The sequence below is a fragment of the Lampetra planeri genome, unplaced genomic scaffold (assembly GCF_965212315.1).
Source record: "Lampetra planeri unplaced genomic scaffold, kcLamPlan1.2.h2 scaffold_1743, whole genome shotgun sequence".
In the NCBI taxonomy this organism is placed as follows: Eukaryota; Metazoa; Chordata; class Hyperoartia; order Petromyzontiformes; family Petromyzontidae; genus Lampetra; species Lampetra planeri.
Genome location: NW_027614479.1, coordinates 1 through 26,004, shown reverse-complemented (window position 1 = coordinate 26,004; position 26,004 = coordinate 1). Strand labels below are relative to the sequence as shown.

Genomic DNA, 26,004 nt, shown 5'->3' with positions numbered 1-26,004 from the left:
AAGCCGAGGTCAGTGTCACATCCTGGCAGTGCCGCTGTCAAAGTCGTCCTGATTCAAAGGCCGTACCTTTCTCTGTACTGATCCCAAAGCGAGACTCCTTGCAAAAGATGCCCACGTCCATCATTCCATGTTTCATGTCTGAAACAATATTGCAGTAGTGATGAGAATCAGACAAGCACCGGTGGTGCAGCTAACCAGTGTCAAACATACCTCTGAAGAACATGGCGTCCCCTCCGGGGTAACCTTTGGGAGGGGGCACCTTGTCTCGATGTGGCCGAGGATGGCTTTGGTGATTTTATCCAGAGCCTTAGTACCGTACTACAAGCAAGAGGACATTACCAGATGATTAGAGACAAATCTGTGTTTATGAATGCTGCAGAAGAGTATGATTGGGAATAAAAGACGCCCACCTTGTTCTCAAAATTGTACTTGCTCAGATCTCTGGATTCGGTGGCTCGTCTGTCTCCATGAGTCAATGCACCCTGCAAAGTGGATTAGGCACAGATGTATTATTAGTACTGGTCATGTTCCTTTGACAGCCGTCAGCATCGTACGTTGGACTTTGGGTCCGTGCTGTTGATCGTCTTTGGAGAAGCTCCACCCTTGATTCTCCCTTTTCCCAGTATCACTAGACATGGTTGGAGAGTGAATGATTTCACATTTGGATGTATTTAATCTGTGGTGTTTACAATGTGTCTGTCGCTTCAAAGCAGGATGAACAATGAGCATGGAACATTGTTCTGTGCTGTGCAGGGAACAGCAGCACACCCAGTAGTATTAAATACAAATGGAAATGAGGTGTAGTTTCACCTAACTAAGGCCATGCGTGAGTGTTGACTCATGCCCCCATGGGTCGAGCATGAGTCTTTGGGTGGCACAGAGGTTCAGCTCTGCACTGCTGCTGGAGCTCCCTTAATATCTGATATCTAATATTGTTCAAATAGAATTCAGAGTTTTTTCAAAGCGCTGATGTAAGTTTGTGTTTTTCACACAAAAGAAGCGTCTGGCCGGCTGGAGCTAACCTGCTGCCACGTGTTAAATTTTAATGTCCTTACCTACACAGACAAATAAAACGTGTGCTGTGCGATGCAGCCATCTCGTTAGAGTGAAGTACAGTGACCCACTCTCACACAGCTGGAAAACAGAAAAGACTTCCTGGAAAGGCCATCCCCTCGCACTCTACATGCCCTTTTTCTTCTGAATAACAGTCATGCTGTGTCACTATGGAAATGAGTGACTGATGGTGCAAAAATGATAATATTGGAAAAGGAAAATAGGCATTATCCAGACAGGGTTTACTCTATTCCTCTGCTAAGTCATTTTCTCATTCTTCTGCATTCATACACGGGGAAGCCCCAGAATCTCTTGGGGTTTGTGGAGAAAGACTGAAGAGAACAAACAATGAAACAAGAGATTGTCTATGTAATGAAGTACACAGGAAGAAAACCATGAGTCATGAGTCCAGTTTTTCTTGGTAACAGAAAAAAAAAACAAAAAAACATTGACTCCAGAAGGAGAGGTTAACGTGCCTGTGTGTGGTGTGTGTGTGTGTGTGTGTGTGTGTGTGTGTGTGTGAGATCAGCTGACAGGGACCATTCAGCACATCTGTATGTCTGGAACACACCCACAAAAAAAAAAGGGGGACATGTGACACTCACCAGGCTTTCTAGCCTTTTAGCCACTATGGAGGCGAAACGTCTCTCCCCAGCCAACTCAGAGATGAGGAAGATGTACTCTGGTGCTGTCACCTGATTAGACCGATGGGTTCGACCTATGAGAACAAGAAACATTCAGTGTGACTCCAACAAGACTTTATGAAGGCTGTAACTCATGTGATCTGATAGTATTCTATTTCAGTCCCTAAAACTGAGAACCTGACGCTGGTTAGACAAGGAATATGATATCATCTCGAATTACTGTACTGTACCAACAGATTCATCCTTCATCATTCATCTTCTAGTGAGCTGCAGAGTCCGACAGAACCAATGACTGAAGCTTCCCTTTGTTACATGATAGGATCTGCAGAAACTACCAAACAACTACAGAAATCTGCACACTAACGGCCGGAGGAAAGTTTTACTGAGGCACATTCCTCAACATCAACACTGACTGTTGAATGGGCACAGAGAAAGGACAATTCATTTTACGCACACACGCACACACACACACACACACACACACACAGAGCGGAGCATATGTAGGAGCTAATGGAAAGAACTACTTAGGCAGTAAGTTAATTACTGCAAACAATGAAACCCTCAGCTGCCATCTGATAACGTGTGCATGTGCAGGGTTCCTGCATCAATATTGATGGACAAAGGAGGTCGCCATTTTATCGGACTAATCAGTGTGACTTGCAGCTGAAGAGCTGATTATAAAATAATGCAGTTGTTGAGGACATGCTGCTGGACAGAAATCAAAGGATCATCATCCAGCCAGGAAACATTTGTGCTCAATCTTTGATGCTGAGATATACGTAAGTACATGCAGAATTCCACAGGGTGGCGCTGGTCTGACCCTGAGAACAAAACTGTTTTTTCTGAAGGTGCTACCTGTAAAAAGCAGAGCTCAGCAACAAATTCAAATAGTAATCACACGTAGATCACAGAAGAAATTAAGTTGTCAGGTGACTACCTCTCAGTGGACTTACCAAACTGCTGAATGGCTCTGTCTGCACTCCAAGGCAGTTCCAAGGTCATGTGGACCCTCCGCCTCTGGTTTCTTACTCGCTTGTCTGCCTGCAGGGAAATCCCAGAGCTGGCTGCCTCTGAGATAATGGCCACCAGCTGGGGAGGGGGAGAGGTTTGGATTATTGTCGGGGATCTCGGACTGAGCGCTGGCTGCTGGCAGCAAACAGCTGCTGACCTTCTCTCCGCTCATGAAGCGGTCTTTCTCCTTGACGTTGATGTGGTCAATGGTGAGACCCTGCTCGGCTCGTGACTCGTAGCGGACGCTGCCATCGGGACGCCGCACCACACGACCCTTTCGACCAGTCATCTGAAAGAAAGGTCCAGTGACCCCAAACGTCAGCTCTTGTTGCAGATGTCTGGGCAAAGGCTTCATGTGTGACGCCATCATCACAATCCAGCTGTGTTGTACACAGACCCACACACCTCTGAAACTTTGTCCGGTCCGCCAAACTTATCTATGAGCTCGTCCAAGGTATTGAGAGGTAGTTCTTTTCCCAGCTGAGATATTTTGTTGAGGAGTCCTTGCTTCATTTCTTCTATCCTCACTGTGGACACAAACCAGAAGAGACATTTCCTCTTAATTTCTATCAGGCACATAACAAATGAGGCCACAGCGTCTCACCAACTGCAGATTAAAAGGCTCCTACCGGTCTGGCAGCTTGTGTGGTTCACAAAAAATGACATCGTCATTGTCCAGCAGGGAGTCTGGTGAGGAGTTGGAATCCGTCTCCATGCCATCAGAGTCACTACTGCTGTCGTCACTGATGTTTATAACCCCGCCACTGTCCATCATGTGCTTGGCTACTTTGGGCTGGCGGCCCCTCGGTTTACCTGATTGAAGGAGAGAAGTAAGAATGGCTACATTCACTGTTGTGCGATGCACACAGACAAAGACACCGACTGCAGTCAGCGAGGTTGAACTGCCTGTCACATGAGCTCCGACCACAGACAATGGCATTAAATATGTCTGAAAACTGCCTGAATACAACTGAAGGTGCTGACACGGTCTGACAAATACATCCTCTTACGTTTTCTCTTATTTCCCGGGGCCTTCTCTCTCCTCTGCTTCTCGGAAGGGAAATGTTTTGTACGAGTGACTGGAACACTCCCCTAAAGGAAAAAGGATAAACTTTCAGTCAGACAGAAAAAGTAATCAGGCGGAGATGGCAGCTCTGACAGTTGGAGAGCGAGCATTCCTGATCTGGTTTCATTATCACTGGCAGGTGCTGACAGGCAGACGAGCATGTTACATGTGATCTAATGAAGTCCCATTCAGGCATGTTTGTTGACAGAGACGTGAGGTCAAACATGATCACAGCCATTGCTTTCTGGCTTGTTTTTGTCATGGAAGAGTAACTCATGTCTAGATTCTACTAACTATACAGGTAGACTGGTTGAAGTAACAAAGCTGACAAGAAAAACGACAAGAAAGAAGGAGCTAAGAGGTCAATTACTAAACCGCAGACGGACATATAAGTCCAGTTCACTCACTCTGCTGCAGAGACAAATCTGTCCAGATGCCCATCATTCTCATCCAGGACTTCTCTGGTACGTGACTCCCCCAGTTGACTGCAGGCCGATGACGATGCACTGCAGCATGGAGAAACAATCACATTGTTTTTTCAGCAAACAAACGAGTCAACTGTGCTATCCACAGACGTGCTTCCTTTGGTTCATTCATGCAAGTAGGAGCTAATTTTAACACTGGCTGAATAAAGTCACCTCCATTGATTGAGCCCACCAGTGGGTGAGTTTCTCTCAACTTCCCAGGTCAAAAACAAACTCACTCGTACATATCTTTAGCTCTCAGCATCAAGTGGTGCAGAGGCAAAGGAAACAATGCCTGCTCACTACGTGTGCAATGTTGCATGGACATTTTTGAAGATGGAGAAGTTTAGTACAAAAGATCAGCACAGCAGTTCTTCTTACTAATGCGACATAGTTAGTTTTTAGTTTGTGTTCTTCCACATTACATGTTCCCTTAGTGTTCAGAGTGGGGTGTGCTGACCTTTCCAGCATGCAGCTCTTTCTGGGCAAGCTCCACCAGGCAGCGGACCTTGGCAGCGATACAGAGGTATTTGAAAAATCGCTGGTGAGACGACCAGAAACTGTCCCCACAGAGACCTTCCTGCTGACCAGGCCCAGCTCGTCAGCTGCACGCATGAAGACTTGCAGCGCCTCTGCCCACTGGAGGAAAGGTTCCACGTGTGATTGATCCCATCAGACAAGGCAGAAGCACATCGAAGGCATGATGCTCACCAGTTGGCAGCTTTATTGTAGACCAATTTGAAGTCACTGTCCAGTCCGATCTCTTCAATGCGGAAGGATACCCCTGAGAAGCTCAGCTGCCTGGCAATGTACATCCCGCTCACTTTCATATCCATGGCAACGATCTCCATGGCGCCAACACCTCTGTAGACACAAATGAGTTATTGAATATGATGGAATGACGGGTCAACCAGCTTTTGACTGCCACGAGTTCAACATTTCAGTCAACAAAGACATGTGACCCTGCTAACCTCTTTTCAATGGCGTGCAGGAAGTCATCAAAGGTTCTGAAGGTGTGCCCTCTCCCCAGATTCCCAGGCGGCTCATATAGATCATGTTCTTTGGCTCAGAGGCACCTGAAAGAGAGATGATTCGAACGTATCGTTTTAAACCCTCTGTTGGTTGGTTACATTCACTATAGGTTCTATATCAACAGTGAATTCTGTTGAACTAAAAGTGATGTCAGTCTATTTCCAAATGTTTTCTCGGTAAGGAATCTATTGGTGTAGATAAAATAAGGTTAGGTATTTTCTCGGTAAGGAATCTATTGGTGTAGATAAAATAAGGTTAGGTATATTAATATTTGGTGCAAATCAAACTATAAAACAAATACTGGGTGGGAATCACAATATGGGTGGAAATGAGCTGCTGGTGGAGGTCTGTGCTCTCTGAGAGCTTTTCTAGTTGTGTACTTGTGTGTGTACCTGTGGCACTGGCATACACCACTCTGGCCCGTGGCAGCTTGTTTGCAGATCGAGCACTGCCTTGCCCATCTTTGTAGATGTAGCATTCTTGGCTTTGTGGCATTCATCAAAAATAATCTACAAGCAGAGGTCAAGGGCGAACACTAACAGGAAAACACAAACCACCAGACTGTGTCACTTGAGGTTACTGATGAAAGGATACAACTCCGTCGAAATCTGGCCTGCACCAGTCCAGGATCTGTTTGATTCTCGTCCGATGCTGCCCTCCTGCCTGGCTCTCTCCGATCAAGCGCAGAGTACGTTGCAAAGAGGACTCCTTCTGAGGTAGCTGTGTCTCCATACTTAATCTGCGACAGAGGCACACGGTCACCAAATAGGGCTTGCCCTGTTTCATTTCCTGCATGAATGCCCGTGAAGGGCATTTGAGGCAGGAACTGTCTACTTTGCAAACACTAATTCCACCTGGACTCACTTTGTTTAAGGCATGCACAGGAATATTCGGTGCGTCTATGTCTTTGAGATCTCGCTCTGCATCAAATTTCAGGTCATTGGATATGCTGAACCTGAGGGGAGAACAGCACAATTAGGAATTCAGAGAGCTTCAGCACAAACTTGTCTTCACATGTTTCAGAATACTCCGGCATACAGCGGGATGAAATTCTGTCATACAAATCAAATATAGCTGCAAACAGACATGAGGGGGGCCAAGTAGTCCACCAGGCAGAGTTGCCATGGAAACTGTGATGTGATCATTTTAAAAGTAGGTGGAGAGCTATGACAGCCTGCTGAAGGTGAACTGACCAAACATTTTTTAAGGTGAAGGATCAAGTCCCGGCCAGGGTCATGTGCTGTTTGGCTGTGATTAGCAGACTGAAGTTGAGTAAACTGGAATCTACCAAATGTCACACACCTGACACATTTTGTTGGTTCATGACAGCGTGTTATTTTGCAAATCCTGATGAGGATGAATATTTGTATTGTCAGTGTAGGATGAACATTCATCTGTGCCAATATATTATATTATATTATATTATATTATATTGATATTACACTTATTGAACTTATTAGAAACAGTCGCAGTGGACATCGATAGTAAAACAATACTCCCTAAATAGCAAAGTCAAGTCAAAGTCAACGTCAACGTCAAATATACTGTATATGCATGATATACAGCACAGATGAAAGTACAGACCTCTCAACACACGATGTGAACGGTACAAAAAAGTACCAATAGTGCATAAATTAATTACTAACTGTAATATAAATAGTGTAATAAGTTAAGAACTAACTTGATAAATCCACTAACTAAATTAGCTACATTTAACCGTACCATTAAGTGGGAAAGGACAAGAGAGACATTAAATACGCAGACAACAGACAACAGTCAACCAAGGCACAAGGTGGAATTATAGTACAAATGAGCCGAATAAAGTGGAATGTGCAGTCCTGAGTTCAGAGTGTGTGTGCATGTGAGTGTGGGTGGGTGGGGGATGAACATGACAGATGACAGGATGACAGACGCTGCAGGGGAGTTGAGGAGGGGTATCTTACCATAGTGCTTTTTTCCTTCCCTTCAGATTATTCTCCAGGATAATTCCAGCCACAGTGCGTCCCTTTCCAACCCCCTGCCCCCATCTCCAATCAGGAACCCTGCCCGCTGGTTGTTCTGAAGGATTACCTCGTGTTGCTGAGGGTGCACACAAGACAAATGCATAAATACACAGAGACGTCAATGATCAGTCATTGCTAAAACTGAATTATGGCTGTGTGTGTTGCGCGTGTACCTGGCAGGCGTAGATGATGGCTTCTAGCTGCAGAGCAGACAGCAGGCCACTGTTAATGGTGGACTCAGGGATAGACAGAGTGTATGTGATGTCGGGAGGAGGGACACTGGAAAGTGTGTTGGTCTCCACCACGATGTCAGGATGAGAGATTCCTATAGTGGCTGAAGAGACGAAAGGAAGACAACATCCCTTAGCCTGGAACAGCTGACTGACTGAGGTCATCCTGAATATGAAAGTGGATGTTGACAGCCTACATTTGGAGGGCTTGTATTCAGGCATATGTGTCAACGTGTCCCAGTTCCTCTGAATCCTCCTCCTCGGCTTCCTCTTCCTCCTCTGGTGGTGACTGGGTTCTCTGAGCCTGACAACACGAAAAGGATATCAAGTGAAAAATACGGACTGTACAGTACTCCTTGTATCAGGAGAAGAGAAGACCAGGTGAGCAGTCAGTGAGCTGTGATGGTGTGATAAAGCCTTGAATTGATAGGTACAGCTGAATAAACCAAAGCAGTGATGCACATTTATCACAGACGATGAAAGAGCTTTGTTTTTTTTAGCATCTGATACATCTTGCAAGACAAAAATGGAAATGTTAAGACCGCAGTTCAACATTTGAAAAATGCATATTATACACAACAAAGCATTGCTCTCATCATCAGTATTATAACGTTTACATACGTGAAATATTATACAATATGGTTAAACAAGCTAAGCTTTATTGGCTACATAACATCAGACACACAACATAATGCCAAGTGGTAACAGCTCCTGTACAGTTCAGGTCAGTCGCGTCAGAGCAGACAGGTCGGTGTGGATACCTGAAATCCTCCTAAAGGTGGGGTGCTGATAATAGCAGTTATATCATCCAAACTGGCCAAGCCATGAAACCTGCTGGTGCCTTTCAGCTGTCGACAAACATAAAATGAAGAAATACAAACTGGAATGAGCCAAATGAAACAAACACAAAGAAAAAAAACATGAATAATCTTTTTTATTTTTGTCTGTATGTGCGTGCGCCTGAGAGCGTGTGGACACTTTATGGATGTCTTCTGGAGCTGCACTCAACGAAAATGCAATTTTGTTTTTCTGGCTGCGAAAGCCGGTGACAACAACAACAAATGGCAGATAAAGCGGGGTGTGTGTCTGGGAAACATAATGGATGAAATGAGGGCGAAATGAAAAGAAAGGAAAGCATAAAAGGCTTTCAGAACGCCGTGGAAATAAATGTACTGATTCATATCAAAGAGCTCTTCTCCAAGTCGTCACATTCAAAGCAGCTCAGAAGCACGGGCAGGAAGAGGGGGACGACATTTGAGGGCAGAGCGTCAGTCATGTGTGTATTGTGCACAAGTGACACAACAGTACACAAGATACGAGAGATGTTAAACTAAAAATATGTCTCTGAATACCTTACTGCATTTCAGTCACATGTGATCAGATTTTAGTGGGCTGAAGGAAAACATGAAGTACCTGGTGTTTAAAATACTTCGAATTTACTGGAATAGTAAGAATAATGCTTGACTGAAATACATGCATTTGCATCAGAAATAGAAGAATTTTACACCTGAAAGAAATGTGAGTGTGACTACTGCATTTTTAATTGGTCCTTCTCCTTTTAAATCAATATGCAACACTCCTGCTGAACCACATAACTAGTACACCACTAACTAGAAACACTAATCAATGCGTGTCTATCTGGGCATGTCCTTTCAGGGCAAACTGACCTCCAGCTGGCTCGGTGCTGGTGTGGTGGTGGTACTAGTGTTGACGTCCCCAGAGGGTGGGCACTGTGTCCAGGTTGTCTGTGCTAATGAAGGACTGGGCATCAGCATACTCCGACAGCGAGTCAGCCGGTGAGGAGAAGAGAGAATTTGTGGAGAGGTCATCGATGCAGGACAGGTCCCTGGGGCAAGAGAGAAAGAGGATGCGTTGATCATGACTGTCTTCATTAAAAAAAAAACGACAACAACGAACAAAAACAACCAGTGACTTCAGCAGCTCTTTACAGCACCTCACGAGACATTTACTAATATTATTACTCATTTACACACACACACACACACACAGTAAGGTGGAACGTTCAGTCTGGACTTGGGCCAATACTGCACTCTGTCGGCAGCAACACGAGTAGCCTGAACAAATCTAATCAAACACAGATGTGTCAAATAGAAAGCATAATGAGAGCACTTGTGTCCCAGTGTGTGTGTGTGTGTCATTTATTTCAGCCGGCCTCCTTCCAGTTGCCTCTATTCATATCCTTTCCGAGCCATTAGCATGCTGTGTTCTTTAACTAGCCTCTCACAGGCACACTGCGACCCCATGGGACTTATAAGTATGTACAGGGAGCGACAGAGATCGAGTGAGGGGGGGAGGGGGCACAGCAGATGACAAAATGAGCAGAAGACGAGCAGTTTTGGGGAATTTCTATAGAATTTTAAAAAGCTGCCAGAGCTCCAAGTGCCCCTATGAGGTGTTTGGCAGTGGCGCTGACTCATTCTCAACAATACGCTGCTACTCATTAATGTTGGGAAAATCTTGCTGACTTGGGGCCATAAGTACCTGTGGGCCATTACTCACAGCTCGTATGAAAATGTTTCACCACACATGGAAAGACAAGATGCAAGGCTGTTAATGTTAAAATGTTAACATGACTTCCATCATGTGGGAATGAGGCCCCGTGAGGGCGGTAAACAGCAGGCCGAATGATACAAGCTCAATCTGGCCCGTGTGTGTGTGTGTGTGTGTTTACTGATACATGAGTATATTTTTGTACTCTGATGAAAGAGAGAGGAAGCAACTCGCTGACCGTAACGTCTGGATGTTTGTGTGTTGGAAGGACACAGCGCTCACTAACCTGTCAGTGTTCTGTGTGCATGCGTCCTCCCTCGCCCTACCTTTCTCTGTCCGCTTTGTGTCTCTGTGATTCCTGGGGGCAAGATCAGACATGAGCTCTGAAAACAGGCTCTACAAAGTTGTTCTGTTTAGGGTACAGCCTCGTGGGTGACAGATGGGTGGAAGGAAAGAGTCCCTTGTAAAATATCACTCCCTTCCTGAGCACAAAACCTGCCACAATCTTTCCTTTCTCCATTTTGTATGCTCTTTTTTTCCCCAGCTCATCAAATCATCTGTCTCCCTCCTCCTTCTCCTCCTACCACTTTTGGTTCAGCTGGCTGAGGGACAGATGAAATAAGGCAGAGAATAGGGACAATGTGTCCCATATTTATTTTTATCGTGAAAAACATTGTGATTTTCTTTCTTGAACTCAGAATGACAACAACTCAGAATGTAAATTGGGACTTGGTTCAAGTTAAAGACATGAGCTATAGCATAGCAGATGAATCCAACTCCTGCTGAAACAAGTTAAATCAATTTACTCTGCAAATATGAGGTTTGTCCGCCCCTCTGCCGGTCGTTTCCTCCATGTTACTCCCATGTCTGTCTGTGTCCTCCATGTGGGTCAGTGTTCTGAGCCCTGTGCTGATGCAGACGTCTAAGGAATCCAGCAAACCGCAGCCGGCTGGGGCTAAACAAGATACGGACGGCCTCGCTACCAATGCTAATCGAGTTGTTAAGCAGAGCGTAACAGAGGCAGCAGTGTCTGTCCGGGGGCAGACCCCTACCCAAGGCTCGATCATCTACCATCCTAAGACCGGGCCCTGCCGAGCAGAGATAAGGTTTGAATTCCAACCGCTCTGATGGTAATCTGGCTCCTTCACAGCCATAGAACTAATCCTGCCTCGCTCCCCTCCTTTTTCTCCTGACTCAGATTGGACTCTGTGTTTCTGTGTGTCTCTCTTCAAGAGTTGCTCTAAGCATTGCTGACAGGAAATTACATCTGCTTGATATCATGTTTCTGGGAATTGGCGGGGGTGGGGGTGGGGTCTGCGTGTGTACATGTACACAAAAGAACATGTGACAGGCCTGGTGCGTGTTGTCCTGTCATTCGTCTCCCCTTGTTCCTCAACATGTCCTTTTCACGTGTTCCTCTTCCACCTGAGTGTCTCTTCTGCTCTGAATGCTGAAACTTTTGGTCGGCTGATACGGCAGAGATCATTCATTTCCACAGTGGCAGCTGTATTCTCGCATGATTTAACTAATCCAGGTCGCAACGTAATGTGATTTGGGCAGACATGGAGGGAGTGGAATATATTAGGATAATGGGGAGTTTTCTGTCTCTCCAACTCACCAGTACTTCGTTGTTGGAAAAATACATTCATAAACATCAACCACACATTCACAACTTGGCCACGTCATCTGTTAGAGCTGATTTATTTACTGCGGTGAGTAATCTAAAACAATTTCACAGTACCTCGTTTCCCAAAAACCCTAATGAAGGTCATGAGGTAAGTGCTGCCTTTCAAATAAACACAACATGCAGTTTTTTACAGTTGCCCTGGGAGAAGTGGACAACAGTTCCTTCTCCAGATAGTGACGATAGTAATGACAGAGACATTAATGATAGGCTCAGGCGCTGCCATGCAGGGACATTTCAATCCTATCTGCTTTATAAACAGTCATTTTCATAAGCCTGTCTACCCATTTCAGCTGCGCATCGCCAACAAAGACCCCTCTGTTGCCTCGTGCCCCATGTGACAATGGTGCATTCATGCAGTTGTCCACAGCCAGGTGAGGGGCAGATTTTAATGTTGTTCCGCTTTACTTTTAAAATGGCAAAAAAGGGCTTTGTTAGAAATGTGGAATCAAAGCAAGGGGCTTTCCTATATGTGTTATGGGAATTTAGTCAGATAAAAACAATCTGGGTAAATATAATAAAACAACTGGATAAATCTCTGGGGATAGAGATCCTCATCTCACTATGACTGGACTATGCTCACTAGGTGACCAAACCCAAGTAATGGGAGGATCAAAACATGATTTTACAGTTATAGAGGTCGGAACGGTCAGAGCATTCAGAAACATCCTCAGGTTATGGACAAGTACATCCACACCAGACTATGAAAAATGGATTAAACTGTGACAGAAATAGCATCATATGCACAGATCCTGGCAAAACTTAATAATGACGGGGAGAAGAGAGGGGTTCATGGGACCGTTTCTTTACTAGGTGTTTGTAAGGACAACAGGACATGAGTTGAGGAGATGGTACAGCTGGTACTCAATTCACATTTATGTTAGGTTCCACCCTGAGAGTGTAAATTACTCTATGTTAGCATGTATATGTAGGTGACAGATGTTGTCAGGGACCACTGTGACCCAACCCAATGGAGATATCTTAAAGGGTAAAGTGTGAAATAAATAAACATAATGTGGGGGAAAATGTTGATGTGTACTGAATGACTGCATTTATACTGTTGACGTAATTGTATGGAAAACCAATAAATAAAGTTCATGGGAATAAACTGAAAAATCTGCATTAATTCTGAGGCCATATCCTGTGAAACCTAATAATCCCATAAACTGCAGAGCAAGTTGTGGCTCCAGACAGTCAACCCAGGTCCAGGGCTTTCCCCTCCTACACACTGCCAGCTTGGCTGTGTGTCCTTGACTTGGAAATAACCCGGCCCTCCCACCTACCTCACACACCCACGCGTTTATATACAGACACATCTTAAGTAACATCATTTCACCCAAACGTTTCGGTCTATTCAAATGCTCCCCCATGTTTCCCAATCCCCCCTCTGCCCATATGTGTTTATCCTAGATTTGTTTTCCCACAGAGTTGTGAGGAAATAAAAGGATATTCTTAATCCCACATGTTTCATCACCATATCAGCACCAAATTGCAGCTGATAAATACATATGTATGCTACTTAGGAGGGCCAAATGAGAGAAGAAGGGCATGAACTGCTGTGTACTTCTAAAGCTGCACCAGTGAGACCTCAAGCCTTGGCTCCTTTTCATTCTTTATCCTGTTTTATTATGGCTACTGACATACCACCTGAGAGTGGAGCTGTTACAACAGTCGAAGGCGGTGTGAGGAATGTGACGGCTGGAAATCAGTCACAATGACACCTAGAATTACCCTGTGTGAAAAGAGGGCACAGGAAAAGCAGGGGTTTTATCTGTCAAATGTGAGTGAACTGGTGGACCCAAGGATTCTTAGATCAGTCACCCACCAGTAGAATCAGCTTAAACCCCTGGACCAGACCTGGACTACTGGGGTCAGCTGCTGACCTACAGCCATCACAACGTGATTGGTGGCCTGTTCAGTTGATTTCATGAGGTCGGTCAGGGGCCAGGAACTGAAAAGAGGCTGGTGTCTCTCGTTCTGTCTGGATGATGTTATTTCAAACTGTCTGCATGTTCTAGATCCCTGACATATCTGCTGCTCTGGGATTTAAATAGCACAGCTCGGAGCTGCTTCCTTTCTATACCTTTCACACCGACTTTAAGCAGACACAGCACTTTCTGTGAACTGGCTCCGTCACCAGCCATGTCTTATCTGTGGTCAATTGATTTGTTATGGTGAGTAGTCGTAAAGTAAAGTCATAAAGTAGTTTGTGGAAGGCCAAACATAACTGCATCCTGTCGCAGACATTTATACTATTTGTTATGGTTATCTGTCCATCCCAATCTGATGTGTAACAATTCATTGTTTGAATGATGAAAAATGAAAAAACACAACATAGATCAACAACTTGATTTTATGTCGTCGTCGACCCCCCCCAAAAAAAGCTGCAAAAATGCTGCACATGTTTTGGTGATTTTCACCTTGGTCACAGACACTGTGATGGAATCATATCAGTGTTTCATTCTGGCCCCAGCTGACTGCTTTTACAACTACATGTGCAAGTTGTGATTTGACTGTCTGAGAAACTATCGGAGAGGAATCAGTCTCTCGATGTCGTGTCAAAGAGGAAAAGTGACGTCATCCATGTGTAAGGCGCTCAGAACACCCCAGGCCAACCAAAGTAGTCTATCCAGTCCTGCAACCTCTCCACAGACATGCTTTCATGTGAGGAAATCAAGACGGGGACAGCTTGTTGCTTGGAATTTTCCAGTATGTTCTGGAAAACCAAAGCACACCATGTCATGCGTCCTATCACAGTTGTGTGTATGCGATGTATGCGATGTATGCGATGTATGCGACAGAGCCTTATGCTGACAACGAGCATCTAACGATGCTCTAAGGCACAGCCAACATTATATATTCATCTAGAAATTCCGGTTCCTCTCTCCAGCAGTGGAGGAGGAGCAGAGATCTGCAAAGGAAAGGACGAGAACGGAAGGAGCCAGCAGAAGATGGAAGAAGGAAACTGTTTGGATATGGACCAGAGGAAGTGATCCACAGATGGGTGCCAAGAGGATGAGCTGGCACTCGGGGTCATTGTTACAATACTTGAAGTGAAGATTCTACTGTTCTCAAGAACAGAAAAGTGCAGCTCTGTGCATCCACTTACACAGTACAGTTCACACAGAGGCACTGAGCTGCAACTGCTCATTGCGGTGTACATTACTCTCGTTCCTATAGCAACAGGTAAGTGAGGACGTACCGTAAAGTGGAACAGCACAACAAATTCACCAGAGAACTCAACCCTTCTTATGTTTCCCCATACATCAGAAGACTTGGAAAAGACTCTTGGAAAACAATCATCTCACACCTGCTCACATCTGAAGACGTGTTTATAGTGTCAGACTAAAACGTTTGATATTGATGTAAAACTGATGTAAAACAACTCAGATTAGCACCTGATACCTAACGATGGACGGGATGACTGGAGCACACCACGGCTCCAGTAAAACTTGTAAAACGTCCTTCATTATTTAGTCTGTGACTGTGAAAATCTTCTGGTGTGAGCCCAGCATTATCCACAAATTTCTGCAATATTTTTACATTTTAAATTTCTCTGGCATTTCTCGTCATTGTTCGTTAGCATAGCATTTCAAGCTGCTGTTATGAAGACACAGTGGTGCTTCAAATGGATTTAGCGGCTTGTCCTTCCTCGAAAAAGTTATCATGTTTGTTGTAGCTATGTATGTCACACAGACACACCCTGCATGGGTTCACCCATCGCTGGCAGCTGATTGGTCAGAACGTTAGCGACGGTCTGCAACAATTATCAGATTGAACAGATTCAATACTCTGCAACTTCTAGCGCCGACCAGCGCCAGGGGTGCAACAGGACCGCTTAGTTGCTTCTGGAATGTTTGGTCTGGACTCGACTTATGAAAAGAATATACTCACAGAGCACACAACAAACATCCAGTCTTGCAGCGTGTGTGAGTATGTGTGTGTTTATGGCTGAAAAAATGATTGTCTGCATTTTGAAGTGCTGAGAAAAGAGTGGAAAAGAAGTGACTCGAGATGACGTTCCGGCTCTGCTGATATTTCAGCACTGCATACCACAGACACTTGCAACATAACTTGGGTAACAAATGCGAGAGACAGTTCATCTCCCATTCTTCTAACAGGGGACTTCAAATCTTCATACCGATACATAAAGACAACGAAGGTGTCTATTATCTTGCTACATGTGACGGTCTGACTAACACCCGGAGCAACCATCAACATCCACTTCGACTCAATGGACACTGGAGACGTGTAGCTCTAGGATGCAGTGAGACACCACTCTGCTCAGCTCTGAGCCAGAGAACTGATGTTACACTCATGAGATACAAAGTCAACAAGTGTGTACAGTTGGCAATTAACAGAGTTTGACAGAAGTATGACTACGTGAGGCCAAACTATTTACCAGACAAAGGATAAACGTGAACTGGAATCACACAATGTAGAATAGCCAGAGAAGGTCCACTCTAAACCATGTGAAACTATGTTTTTGGTTTAGTTATATGAAATAACTGTATATTTGCATGTTCTAGTTTCACCTCAAATGACCTTGGTGATTCTTATCCTGTGTGTCTGACGCACACCCACACATTCACAAACGTGTGTGACTCAGGATGGTGGGGGCATTTGCACGCACTGGGCTGATTTGATTCTTTGGAATATTAATGGTAAACTGAACTATGTCATGGGTCATTTACTCCTTTTACAACTATGGGATTGTCCTCAGAGGGTGACACACATTGAACTTTATTCTCATTCTCAGTCTCATAATGAACCATTGCAACACTACTGTTATAGGCTGAATTGAAGTAACTAGCTACATGGAGTAATCATCTATCGCTGGAAGATCTTCTCAATGGTTACAACCGAGACCCTGGAGTAGACTGCATGTCTGTGCTTGGCGGGTTGACATCACACTTGAGTAATGGCAGTCATGTAATCAGTGAAATAAGTTTTGCAAGCTCTTGTGTAAAGAGACACTGTGCAGTGTGAAGTAAAACTGTCGCAGATGTAAATGTAGTCATAATTGTTTTACACCCAATGACCTGTTGCTGTTGCCCCCGTTTTCCTACGTTGGAATTCATCCATTAAAATAAGACGATCCTGAACACCTCACAGCACAACAGAGACAGTGGACGTCTCTTCCACCTGTAAACAGTGTTTTCTGGGATCACGCTGTCTTTTCTTCTCACACCACACCAGGAGGTATTCCTGGATACCGTCGGCATAATGTAATGTTAGAAACAGAAAGCGCTGAAACAACAGCAGCCACGATCAGCTGTTGGTACAAACTGGACTGAGTCAGCACCATTTAATGTCTATTTCCAGTTTAAGAAGCGTTCATTAGTGCCCACCCCCAATGCTCTCAGTGATCAAACCCTTCATTATTTATTCACTTCCCGTAAACTGAACACACTGACCTTATCAGAGGTTTAACATACTACCAGGAAACTGAAGAGGACACGTGTCAAGAGCCTTTTAATCTCTGAGGTATATCAGACCCAGTGGACAGCTTTTGTCACCTCGTGTGAAAATGGGAATTACTTCTAAAATGTACAAGTTAGGTTGGAGGCGGAGGTGGATTGTGTCATTTCTACAATGCTGCAAGGAAGAAGATGCTTACACTGCAGAACATGATAGGAAATCTAGAAAACAGATGAGTTTACTTTTTAGTCAGACACCATGTCAAAATTCTTGCACTTCATGAAAAACAGCAGAAACCTGAGACAAGGATTCATCCTAGTTCCTGGCTGGGAATGACAGCCTCAGGGCTTTGACTGGGTCAATGAACAAAAGTATGGAACCTGTGTTCCCTCCTGTCTTCTTCATTTTCTAGGGGGGTTGTGTGTTTGTTTGTGTCTCATAGGACTCAGGCCTTCACAGAACAATAACAAATGTGTTTTTGACCCTATTGCATGCCAGTAACCCTCAAGTATAGTTGATTGTGTAAATGTAAGTGGCAGACAACATGTGTGGTGTCACTCAGACAAGGAAGTTTTGTTAAAAAATACTGCCATAAATAGGTCACCAAGGGCTTACTTGTCTTATCTAGCAACTCCAGATGAGGACAACACTCACGCAAGCAGCTTCGAGTTTGTGATAATTACTCATGTACAACAACCGTTTCAACTGTGGACCATGATTTCATAAATTTCCCAACACAATAATGAACTGGACACAGCCTAACATGCAAAAAAATACATAAAATAAAAGTGAACAATGGCAGTACCTTGGGCAGCGGCCGTCCCAGCTGTGAATAGAATTTAGTCCAGAACTGCATGAGAGACATGGGTCCAAACGCTGCAGTGTGGGGGGGGGCAAACACACATACATACACTCCTGCTTCACCTTGGATCCCTGTGTCCGACAGCCTCTTCCATGTGTTGGTCAAATGTAGTATACACCTTACATGTGGTGCTCTCTGACCCAACAGTGGACTCTCAGCCGCCCTCTCATCTGCCTCCCCTGGAGGTGCGCGCTGGCCAGTGAGCTGACTCCGATCTGTCTCTCATACAACATCTAAAACATGATTCCTGCTTTGCCAGGGACGTCAGGTATTTGCATAGAGGGCTAAGTCATAGTGATTGTGGACTAGTTCCTCAGAGCTCAAAAAGGTGGTTTGTGAGTGAGAGAGTGGAGGAGGGGAGGGGAGCAGTGGGGAGAGGGAGGGAGGAGGGGAGGAGCTTTCAGGAAATGATGCTTTTGTTGGTAAGTGACTAGAGTTACCGGCAGTCAGGCCCATTTTACTGTACATGGTGTAACTCAACCGCATTTGTAGTGTAAACAGTATTGCGCTCTGGACCTGGCCACTCCTCACACCCTGGTGCTTACCGCTATATTGAATAGAGCTTGGACACTTTTTTTTTCATTTATATTTAGAGGCTGTCTGTCCGACTACCACCCGTCGTCGCAAGGAACATGTATATAAAATGTTGCTGATGCTGACAGTGACTCAGTAAAAATATACCAATTAATGGAGATGTTGGGTTTATTTGCATATGGAAACACACTCTCTGGTGTTCATATGATCCTCTGACAGATGTAGTGCTAAAACTACTCAGGGCATATTAAAAATAACAAGCAGACAGCTGGAGCGGTCCAAAATCAGGTCAAGTGTGGCTTTTACGACATTTACCACCAGCTGACAATTACCCACAGATATTCTAAGTGGTCATTCCTATTTACTGGAACTAGGGTGCTACTGTATCTTTAAAAACATACTCAAAGACGATGATCTTGTCTGATGACATTAGCTTTTCTGATAAAGAAAAAGCAAGACTTACTAGCTAGTCATAACATTTAGGCATTTGTAATGGGATTTATCTCCTTTGCTAGTGAATTAACGGGGTCCATTTGCAGCTTCCAGGAACACATGATATCCAACCGGGATTGTGAGGTACTGTAATGTCCATCTCTGCTGGACAGAAAGGAGTCAGACTCTCAGAGACGGCGTGGCGCCAGTCCATGGTGTCATCACATCATGAGTGGGAATCCTCTGAATAATGACTGTACATTTGTGTGCAGGTAGGTGTGTGTGTGTGTGTGTGTGTGTGTGTGTGTGTGTGTGTGTGTGCGTGCATATATGTGTGCGTGTGTGTGTGGTGGAGTGCCATCAGGGAGGGATTGAATTATCAGTACTCAAACACACAAAGACCTTTTTTTGCACCACAGCACTGACCTGTTTTCTATATTTCACCCCATATTCTCTGACCGACGAGGAACTGGACACATACCTGACTGAAATACACACTTTTAGAGTAGAATCAATTCAAATATATTCTGATAACCGTCAAATTTCATCCCAGGATATACTGTGAACTTTGAACAATGCAACTCCTCAATCTCAATAAAAATCAAAAGTATGAGGTCAGGTTCACACACTCTCTGCAGGACAGTGAGAGGATTTTAAAAAATAAATAAATAAATCAAATTGAAGCTTGTTTTTTTTTTTTTTTTTTTTTTTTTAACTTATTCACAAGTGGTGAATAAACGCATTAGAGCCTCTTCTAAGGAAGTAAATACCAACTGATTTATAACACACAGGACTTGCCAAACAAGAAATGTGATAATGTTCTGTGACCGTTAAGACAGAAGCCCAGGGAAGGCCTCTAGCTTCATCAAGGATTTCCTTTATGAAGCATCAGGCTAAAACAAACAATTGGGTTATTTAAAAGACAAGCGTGAGTAGCTTATGAGAATGAGAATTGGAATTAATTTGAACTACTTTTGTTTGTACAAAAAGTGATAAAAAGGTAGTCAAGAAGGTAGTGAGGCTTGAGAAAAGACCTCTTCCTCTAAGTGCACAGACCTGCGTAATAGTGGCAGCTGCATCAAAGAGCCGAAGTACATCGCACGTCTGAATGTGTAAAAGTGTGTGAGCACAACTATGTGTGGTCAACCGAGTACAGTGTGTAGAGTAAACAGTGGGTGTGTTCATGTGTCTTTAGCTCACTTTTTTTCATGTTCCAGTAAGCCTTGTTCTCATTTCTGCAGTGAAATTTACGTGAAATGTAATTCATTTTCAATTTTATTTTTAAAATGATTTTATTTATTGTTTTATTTTGCAATATGTTCATTTTACAGATCTGATTTCACACTGGAGATGACGGAAGATCAGTGAATGTGTTGAATCTGTTTGATGACCGATGTCAGTAAAAATGTATGAAATGATTGTTTGAATGTTTAAAATATAATTCAACTCATGACAAACCCTTCTTATAATGTGAAGCATCATGTTTGCAAAGCCTGGTAAACATTTAAAGTAAAATAATGACAATATTTTACTTTATCTCATTATTCAGTGGGCACGGACACCATTTACTCATGATATATTGTTGCTTGATTAGTCTCAGAGGGGAGTTACTTCATTGAAATGTAAACTGACACAAACTGACACTGACTTCCTGCCCAGTGCTTAAAGAGTAAGTTCTAGAAAATACAGCAGACAATTGACAACATGCAGTCCTGTATGAAGCAGTGCGAACCAGAGAAGAGAAACCACTGATGACAAGTGCGTTTTTAACAAGAACAGACAGTAATTAGTTAGAAGCAACAAACTGATGTCACAGAACCGATGAAGATACTCGGATGAGTCAAACGTTGTCAAGCTAACTTTCAAGTCCAGTTGCCTACAAATTAACCCAGCAAGTGACAATGACTCCTAAGCCTACTGTAAAATATATAGTTTCCAGATGAATTTACTGTCCTGACTTAAGTAATGTTAAAAAAGAACACTTTTAAATTAAGGACTTGAAATGAAATCATGCGTGATTTTTAACTCTATATTTTGGGCCCATCAAGCTGAGCTTCACTATTTTGTCTTGCCAACAACGCCCATCCCTTCCACAAACTATGCCCTGACAATGGAGGAAAAAAGACGCAACAGCAGGAAGTTGAGAGTGAGGTGGCAGACTGGCCCTGATGAACATGTGACTTATATTTTCTCCATGTGCGTCACATGGCAGGGAGTGTCAAAACCAGAAGAACAGCTGAGAAAACAGCACACTTCTATCTCACTCGCACATGTGCAACAGCCAGTATCTCGAATGCCAAGAAGCCAAACATGCAAAGCCAACAGAGATCCAATAATAAAACCAGACATCAGGGCAGACTTTTCCAAACGTGTAGATGGATGAATACAAAATGTATAATAATTCACTCTCATGACTAATAAGGAGAAAACATGATATGACAGGTTGAGCACACTCAAATCAAACAGGGGAATCCCGCATGAATCACAAGCAATGTTCCATCTAAGCTGCGTGCTCGCGCAATTGCGCAGTGCTCGCACATACTCAGTGCACAAGAAAATCTGTGCAGCGCATAAAATAAAATGCAACATAAACGTATCAATTAATATCTAATATTAGACCTAATCTAATTAATTAGACCAATAATATTGTTTTCTGTACCATTTTGCATTTTAACTCAGCCAATGATAGGATAAGGTTATCTTCCTCTATACCAATCATAGCATTGACAGTGCATGCTTATTGCCCAGCCTATACGCGCCGTGCAGGTTAGCTAGCAACAACAGTGCGGTGGAGTTAAGAGACACAAATGCTAGCCCCTTATCACGGCGAAACGAACGGGCAACGACACATCCACTCACCAAGCCAAAGTAAAAAAGAAATGCGTCTCTTTTAAGATGGAGTGGCTGTCAGAGTGTGTGCAAATAGACGAAGAAGCGGTGAAACTTTTCTTTTTTGAGGGAGTTTATGTAGTTTATGTATCATTTCTTCCAGGACAGGACCGTAAACCAGGCCACAACTGGACCTCACCTTGGCCAAAGCAGGACTCACATAACTACACATCTCATGAACAACAAGATTTTTGTCTTTTTCATTTTAAGTGGGCCAAATCACTTATATAAAAGTAAACTAATGAAAATTGCTGCTGTAATTTGATTCTTTTAATAAGCCATGATCTAAGGTTTTGAACAAGTGTGATACTGGTGTGTGGCCACAACGTGCACATCTGATGTTGCTCACAGTGGACCTCAGTGTGCTCGGGGAGCTTGTGTGTATGCCCAGACATATGAAAAATTAGAGGGAACATTGATAACAAGTAAGTATACATTTGTCAAGTGGAAGACACATGACACAAGATATACCACGATTTTCTTTCCCCACAGAACATCACCCTCATCCACATGTGAGCACAAGCATGAAGTGAAACTAGGATTTATGTTCCTACATCATACAATATACAAACTATGTCACAACTTCAAAACAGACATCACAAAGATGTCTGTGTTTCCTTAACAATTAGTAAACTTAATATTGGTATCAGTTGAGTTTTGACAGCATGGCAGGATAAAGACACTGGAAAAACCCTTAATACAACATTCCATTAATAAGAAGCTGTCTCAGGGAGCATGGTAGTTCTTCAGAGATATTGTATCTCACATGTTGATAGAACAAGGCGATGGTAGATCAGAGCGGGAGAAGTGAAACTTATAAAGGTTTATCTTTGGATTTTTGTGCCATTTTATCAGACGCTGATGTTAACAGCCTGAGCATGTCGCCGGCAAAACAAACACCTTTAATCCATTGTAGTCGCCTCATCCATCACTTCCATTTTGTGCTTATCAGCTGTACTACTCCTGCTTAATACCGTACCACCACTTAATTATTGTGGTCGCTGTGAGTCATTTCAGATGTATATAAAATATGTTTTAACACTATCTCACCTAAACTCACCCTCTAATATTAATTACTTTAGAGATTATTATTACCTCCAGCTCTTGTCAGACAGCAGCGTGACTTGTGGGTTTACCCAGCAGTGATTTCTGAGGGTTGTGTGTCAAAGCATAGAAGAATGTTAAATTACGGCGTTCTATTTATTGACATGCCCTGACACGACTGTGGCAGGTAGTATTGCAGTCGTCTAGACAACCCTGGGCTTTAATCAGTCAGCTCTACGGTACATTAGGTTGTTGAATAGACATGGAACACAGGATGAAAGAAGTGAGTGGGAGGACAGTCAACGAGAAGGGGACAAACTGAAAAAGCAAAAGAGGCTTGAGAATCACAATGCGACTAATTTTGCTTCCGTGCGAGCATTTCATATGTGCATTATTGAAATGCACAGATTCCTAAATCTAACCTGGGAGAAGTCGCCATTCCTTGGGAGGTTGAGGCTGGAAAAATCCATGTCAGAGAATCCCGAGTACATGTCCATGTGCACATCTGGAGTGGTGGTGGCGGTGGTAGTGCTGCTGCTGCTGTTCAAGTGGTATTGCCTGTGGAAGAGAGGGTCAGATTAGTTGTTTGACCTCTGTTGGTCCAGATACAACTGACACATGCAGCAGGCTGATCTGCTAAGCTAAAGCTTTTCGCTCTCTCCATGCAAGAGTCTCAGTGTGAGAGCACTCCTTATTCAGTTCGCATTCCTTTTTGTCAAGTGGTATTACTGCAGGTCAGATACACTCTGCACCTTCGGGAACAAACACCTTATAGCTGCCACACCTGAAACATATTGTGACATCAAGATATCAAGTGTCGTGATCAAAGCAGGAGAGTAAAGGCAGAGCAAGAAGATCTACCTGTTTTGAAGGTCTAACGTCCATCTTTCCTTAATCTCATCTGTTCTCATTTCACCCAAGTCAAGTGTCATACTTGGGTCCGTAGAGCCCAAAGGACTGCTACTTTCAGTTTCTTATCATTCAAATCTAAACACAGTGCAGTGGCACACGTTCAGACCGAAAGGAAAACTAAACCTCAGGAAAGGTGGACTTGTAATGGTACAGCCCCACATCCTCCTCGACCAATCACATGCCAGAGCTCAGGCTCAGAAGGACTGAGCTTGTCAAAAGCTCTTCACAGGATTTATCTCTGTGTCCTCAACGGTGGGGTCAGAGATCAGTAAGACCAACTGACTTTGGTTTATAACACAGCTTATGTGTGAAAGTCCTTCTGGGGAAGTCTAGAAAAGCATTATTATTGTCATTTGATTTTTGTTTTTTGTTCATGTCACACACACGCGCGCGCACACACACACACACACGTCATTAAACTTTGACATAATCACACCACGAATGAGATCAAATTAAACTGAATGAAATTACATGAAATCTCCACACTAGGAAAAAGTCAGTTTGGTCACAATCATGAATCTTGCTGAATCGTCCTGTAAGTAATCAGTTCAGCTCTCATGTACATAGTGATCCCCATTGGAAATCCCCTTTGTTGCTCTAAAGCTAACAGTGACTTTTACTCAGCAAAACAGAAGTCTTGGCAAAGTGGCATCAGCATCTTTTCCAGCCACTCAAAGCTGACTCGCTGCTCCCGGCCAAAGCAGCTGATTGACTTCATGGAGGCTGATGTGTGGATTGAAATGCAGCATGGCCTGGTGCTGCATTTCACCCTTGTTATTAATCTGGAATCTGATATTTGGGACAGTTACAACAAGTTTATTATAACTTCCTTAAAAAGACTGGAACGTCGCCTGCAACTGCCAAATCTACACAATCTTTACTCCACAGGAGATTATAGACTAGGAAGAATGAAGACATGTGTGTAATTAAAGTGGATAAACAAAAGTCTTTGAAAGACAAATGCTCCGTGAGAGTCTGTCATGAAATGCAACAATACTCTTTTCATAAAAAGGCTTGTTTATCAGTTTCCTGGCAAGCTCTACAGTAAACAATGAAAGCCAACAACAAACTGCTAGATTTCTCTTCCTTACAGGCAGTGCAGTCATGAAATTTAACACCCATGCTATCAACAGCGTGTCTGAGTCACAGTCTGGCTGCAGGCAGTATCAACTGTGAGCAGCAGGTTAAATTTGGAGAAACAAAAAGCTCAGCTTGTCTTAATGTAGCTAAAAGAAGCTGTTACAAGGAGTTTGATGTTTTACTAGAACCCTGGTTGAAAGCTGCCACGCAGTAAAGAACGTCTTTAGAATTGTGTTGTAAACTGTACAACTATTTCACATAGTTAAACTTAAAAGAGTTATCTTGGTTTCTCTGAGCTGTGAAGTATTCATAAGGACCAAAAGTTGTGATGACTTATTGGCTCTGACCAACTTTATTGCAACCCACGTGCTCCCGCTGTTGGCTTCCTGCAGCCACCGAGATATTTCAGACAGACTTCACACGTGTCTATGACGCTGCCAACACACTGACAACAGCAATCAGTGTGTCGGAGCCTTCAGAGGAATAACCTCAGTGACACAGACAATACAACTATATAACAAAGGATATGACATGACCACCACAGACTATTATTTCTACTGGTAGGATTCAGTGGGCACTGTCTGCTGTTTGATTCTGTTTCCATTGTTGAAAATAAAACAACTATATGATAAAAGGTTACGCACACAAACACACACAAAGCTGTAGGATAAATCCATGTGGTGTGATGTCGTGCAGTTCCAGACTTACTGGTTTCCAGATTGCATAGGGCAGTGTAGGCTGTATCCAGCCTGCTGAGAGAAGGATTCCCAGGGACCAGAGGAGCCATATATAGAACTCTAAAATAGAAAAGATGAAAATCTGTCAAACCACAGAAAAAGCACCGACAAACGACACTGAACATTTGAAGCACAATAACCGATTTTTTAAAATTATTATGTTTAAAACCACAAGCAACCAAAGGTGCTGTGCATCCATCCTTCCAGTGTTGTTTCATCACTGCCACCTTCAAGCAGTCTATAGAAGCTAATCATATGAATTATCATTTAAAAATGTCACAAGGTCATAATTAACTATTATTATTATTTTTGTTGTTGTTGTTGTTAATAAGTAATATAATAGAATAGACTAGACTTTATTGTCATTGCACACAAGTTACAACGAAAATTGCATG

At 43.4% G+C, this 26,004-nt stretch overlaps 1 protein-coding gene across 1 annotated transcript; it reads right to left on the bottom strand.

Moving 5' to 3' along the window:
* Positions 1–66: 66 nt before the first annotated feature.
* Positions 67–10,016, bottom strand: LOC144739835 (protein strawberry notch homolog 2-like; the record flags this gene model as incomplete). Its single annotated transcript, XM_078622724.1, is given in 34 exon segments — positions 67–138; positions 211–264; positions 267–318; positions 411–482; positions 1,659–1,771; positions 2,651–2,786; positions 2,866–2,997; positions 3,114–3,235; positions 3,338–3,365; positions 3,367–3,521; positions 3,719–3,778; positions 3,781–3,800; positions 4,182–4,252; positions 4,254–4,280; positions 4,699–4,797; positions 4,799–4,813; positions 4,815–4,877; positions 4,946–5,102; positions 5,210–5,249; positions 5,252–5,314; positions 5,663–5,707; positions 5,710–5,779; positions 5,865–5,951; positions 5,953–6,009; positions 6,135–6,225; positions 7,214–7,287; positions 7,290–7,349; positions 7,447–7,607; positions 7,701–7,719; positions 7,721–7,801; positions 8,265–8,344; positions 9,167–9,218; positions 9,220–9,349; positions 10,006–10,016. Coding segments are annotated over 34 exon segments (2,569 nt in total), but the record flags the coding sequence as incomplete, so codon positions are not given.
* Between the last annotated feature and the right edge of the window lie 15,988 nt (positions 10,017–26,004).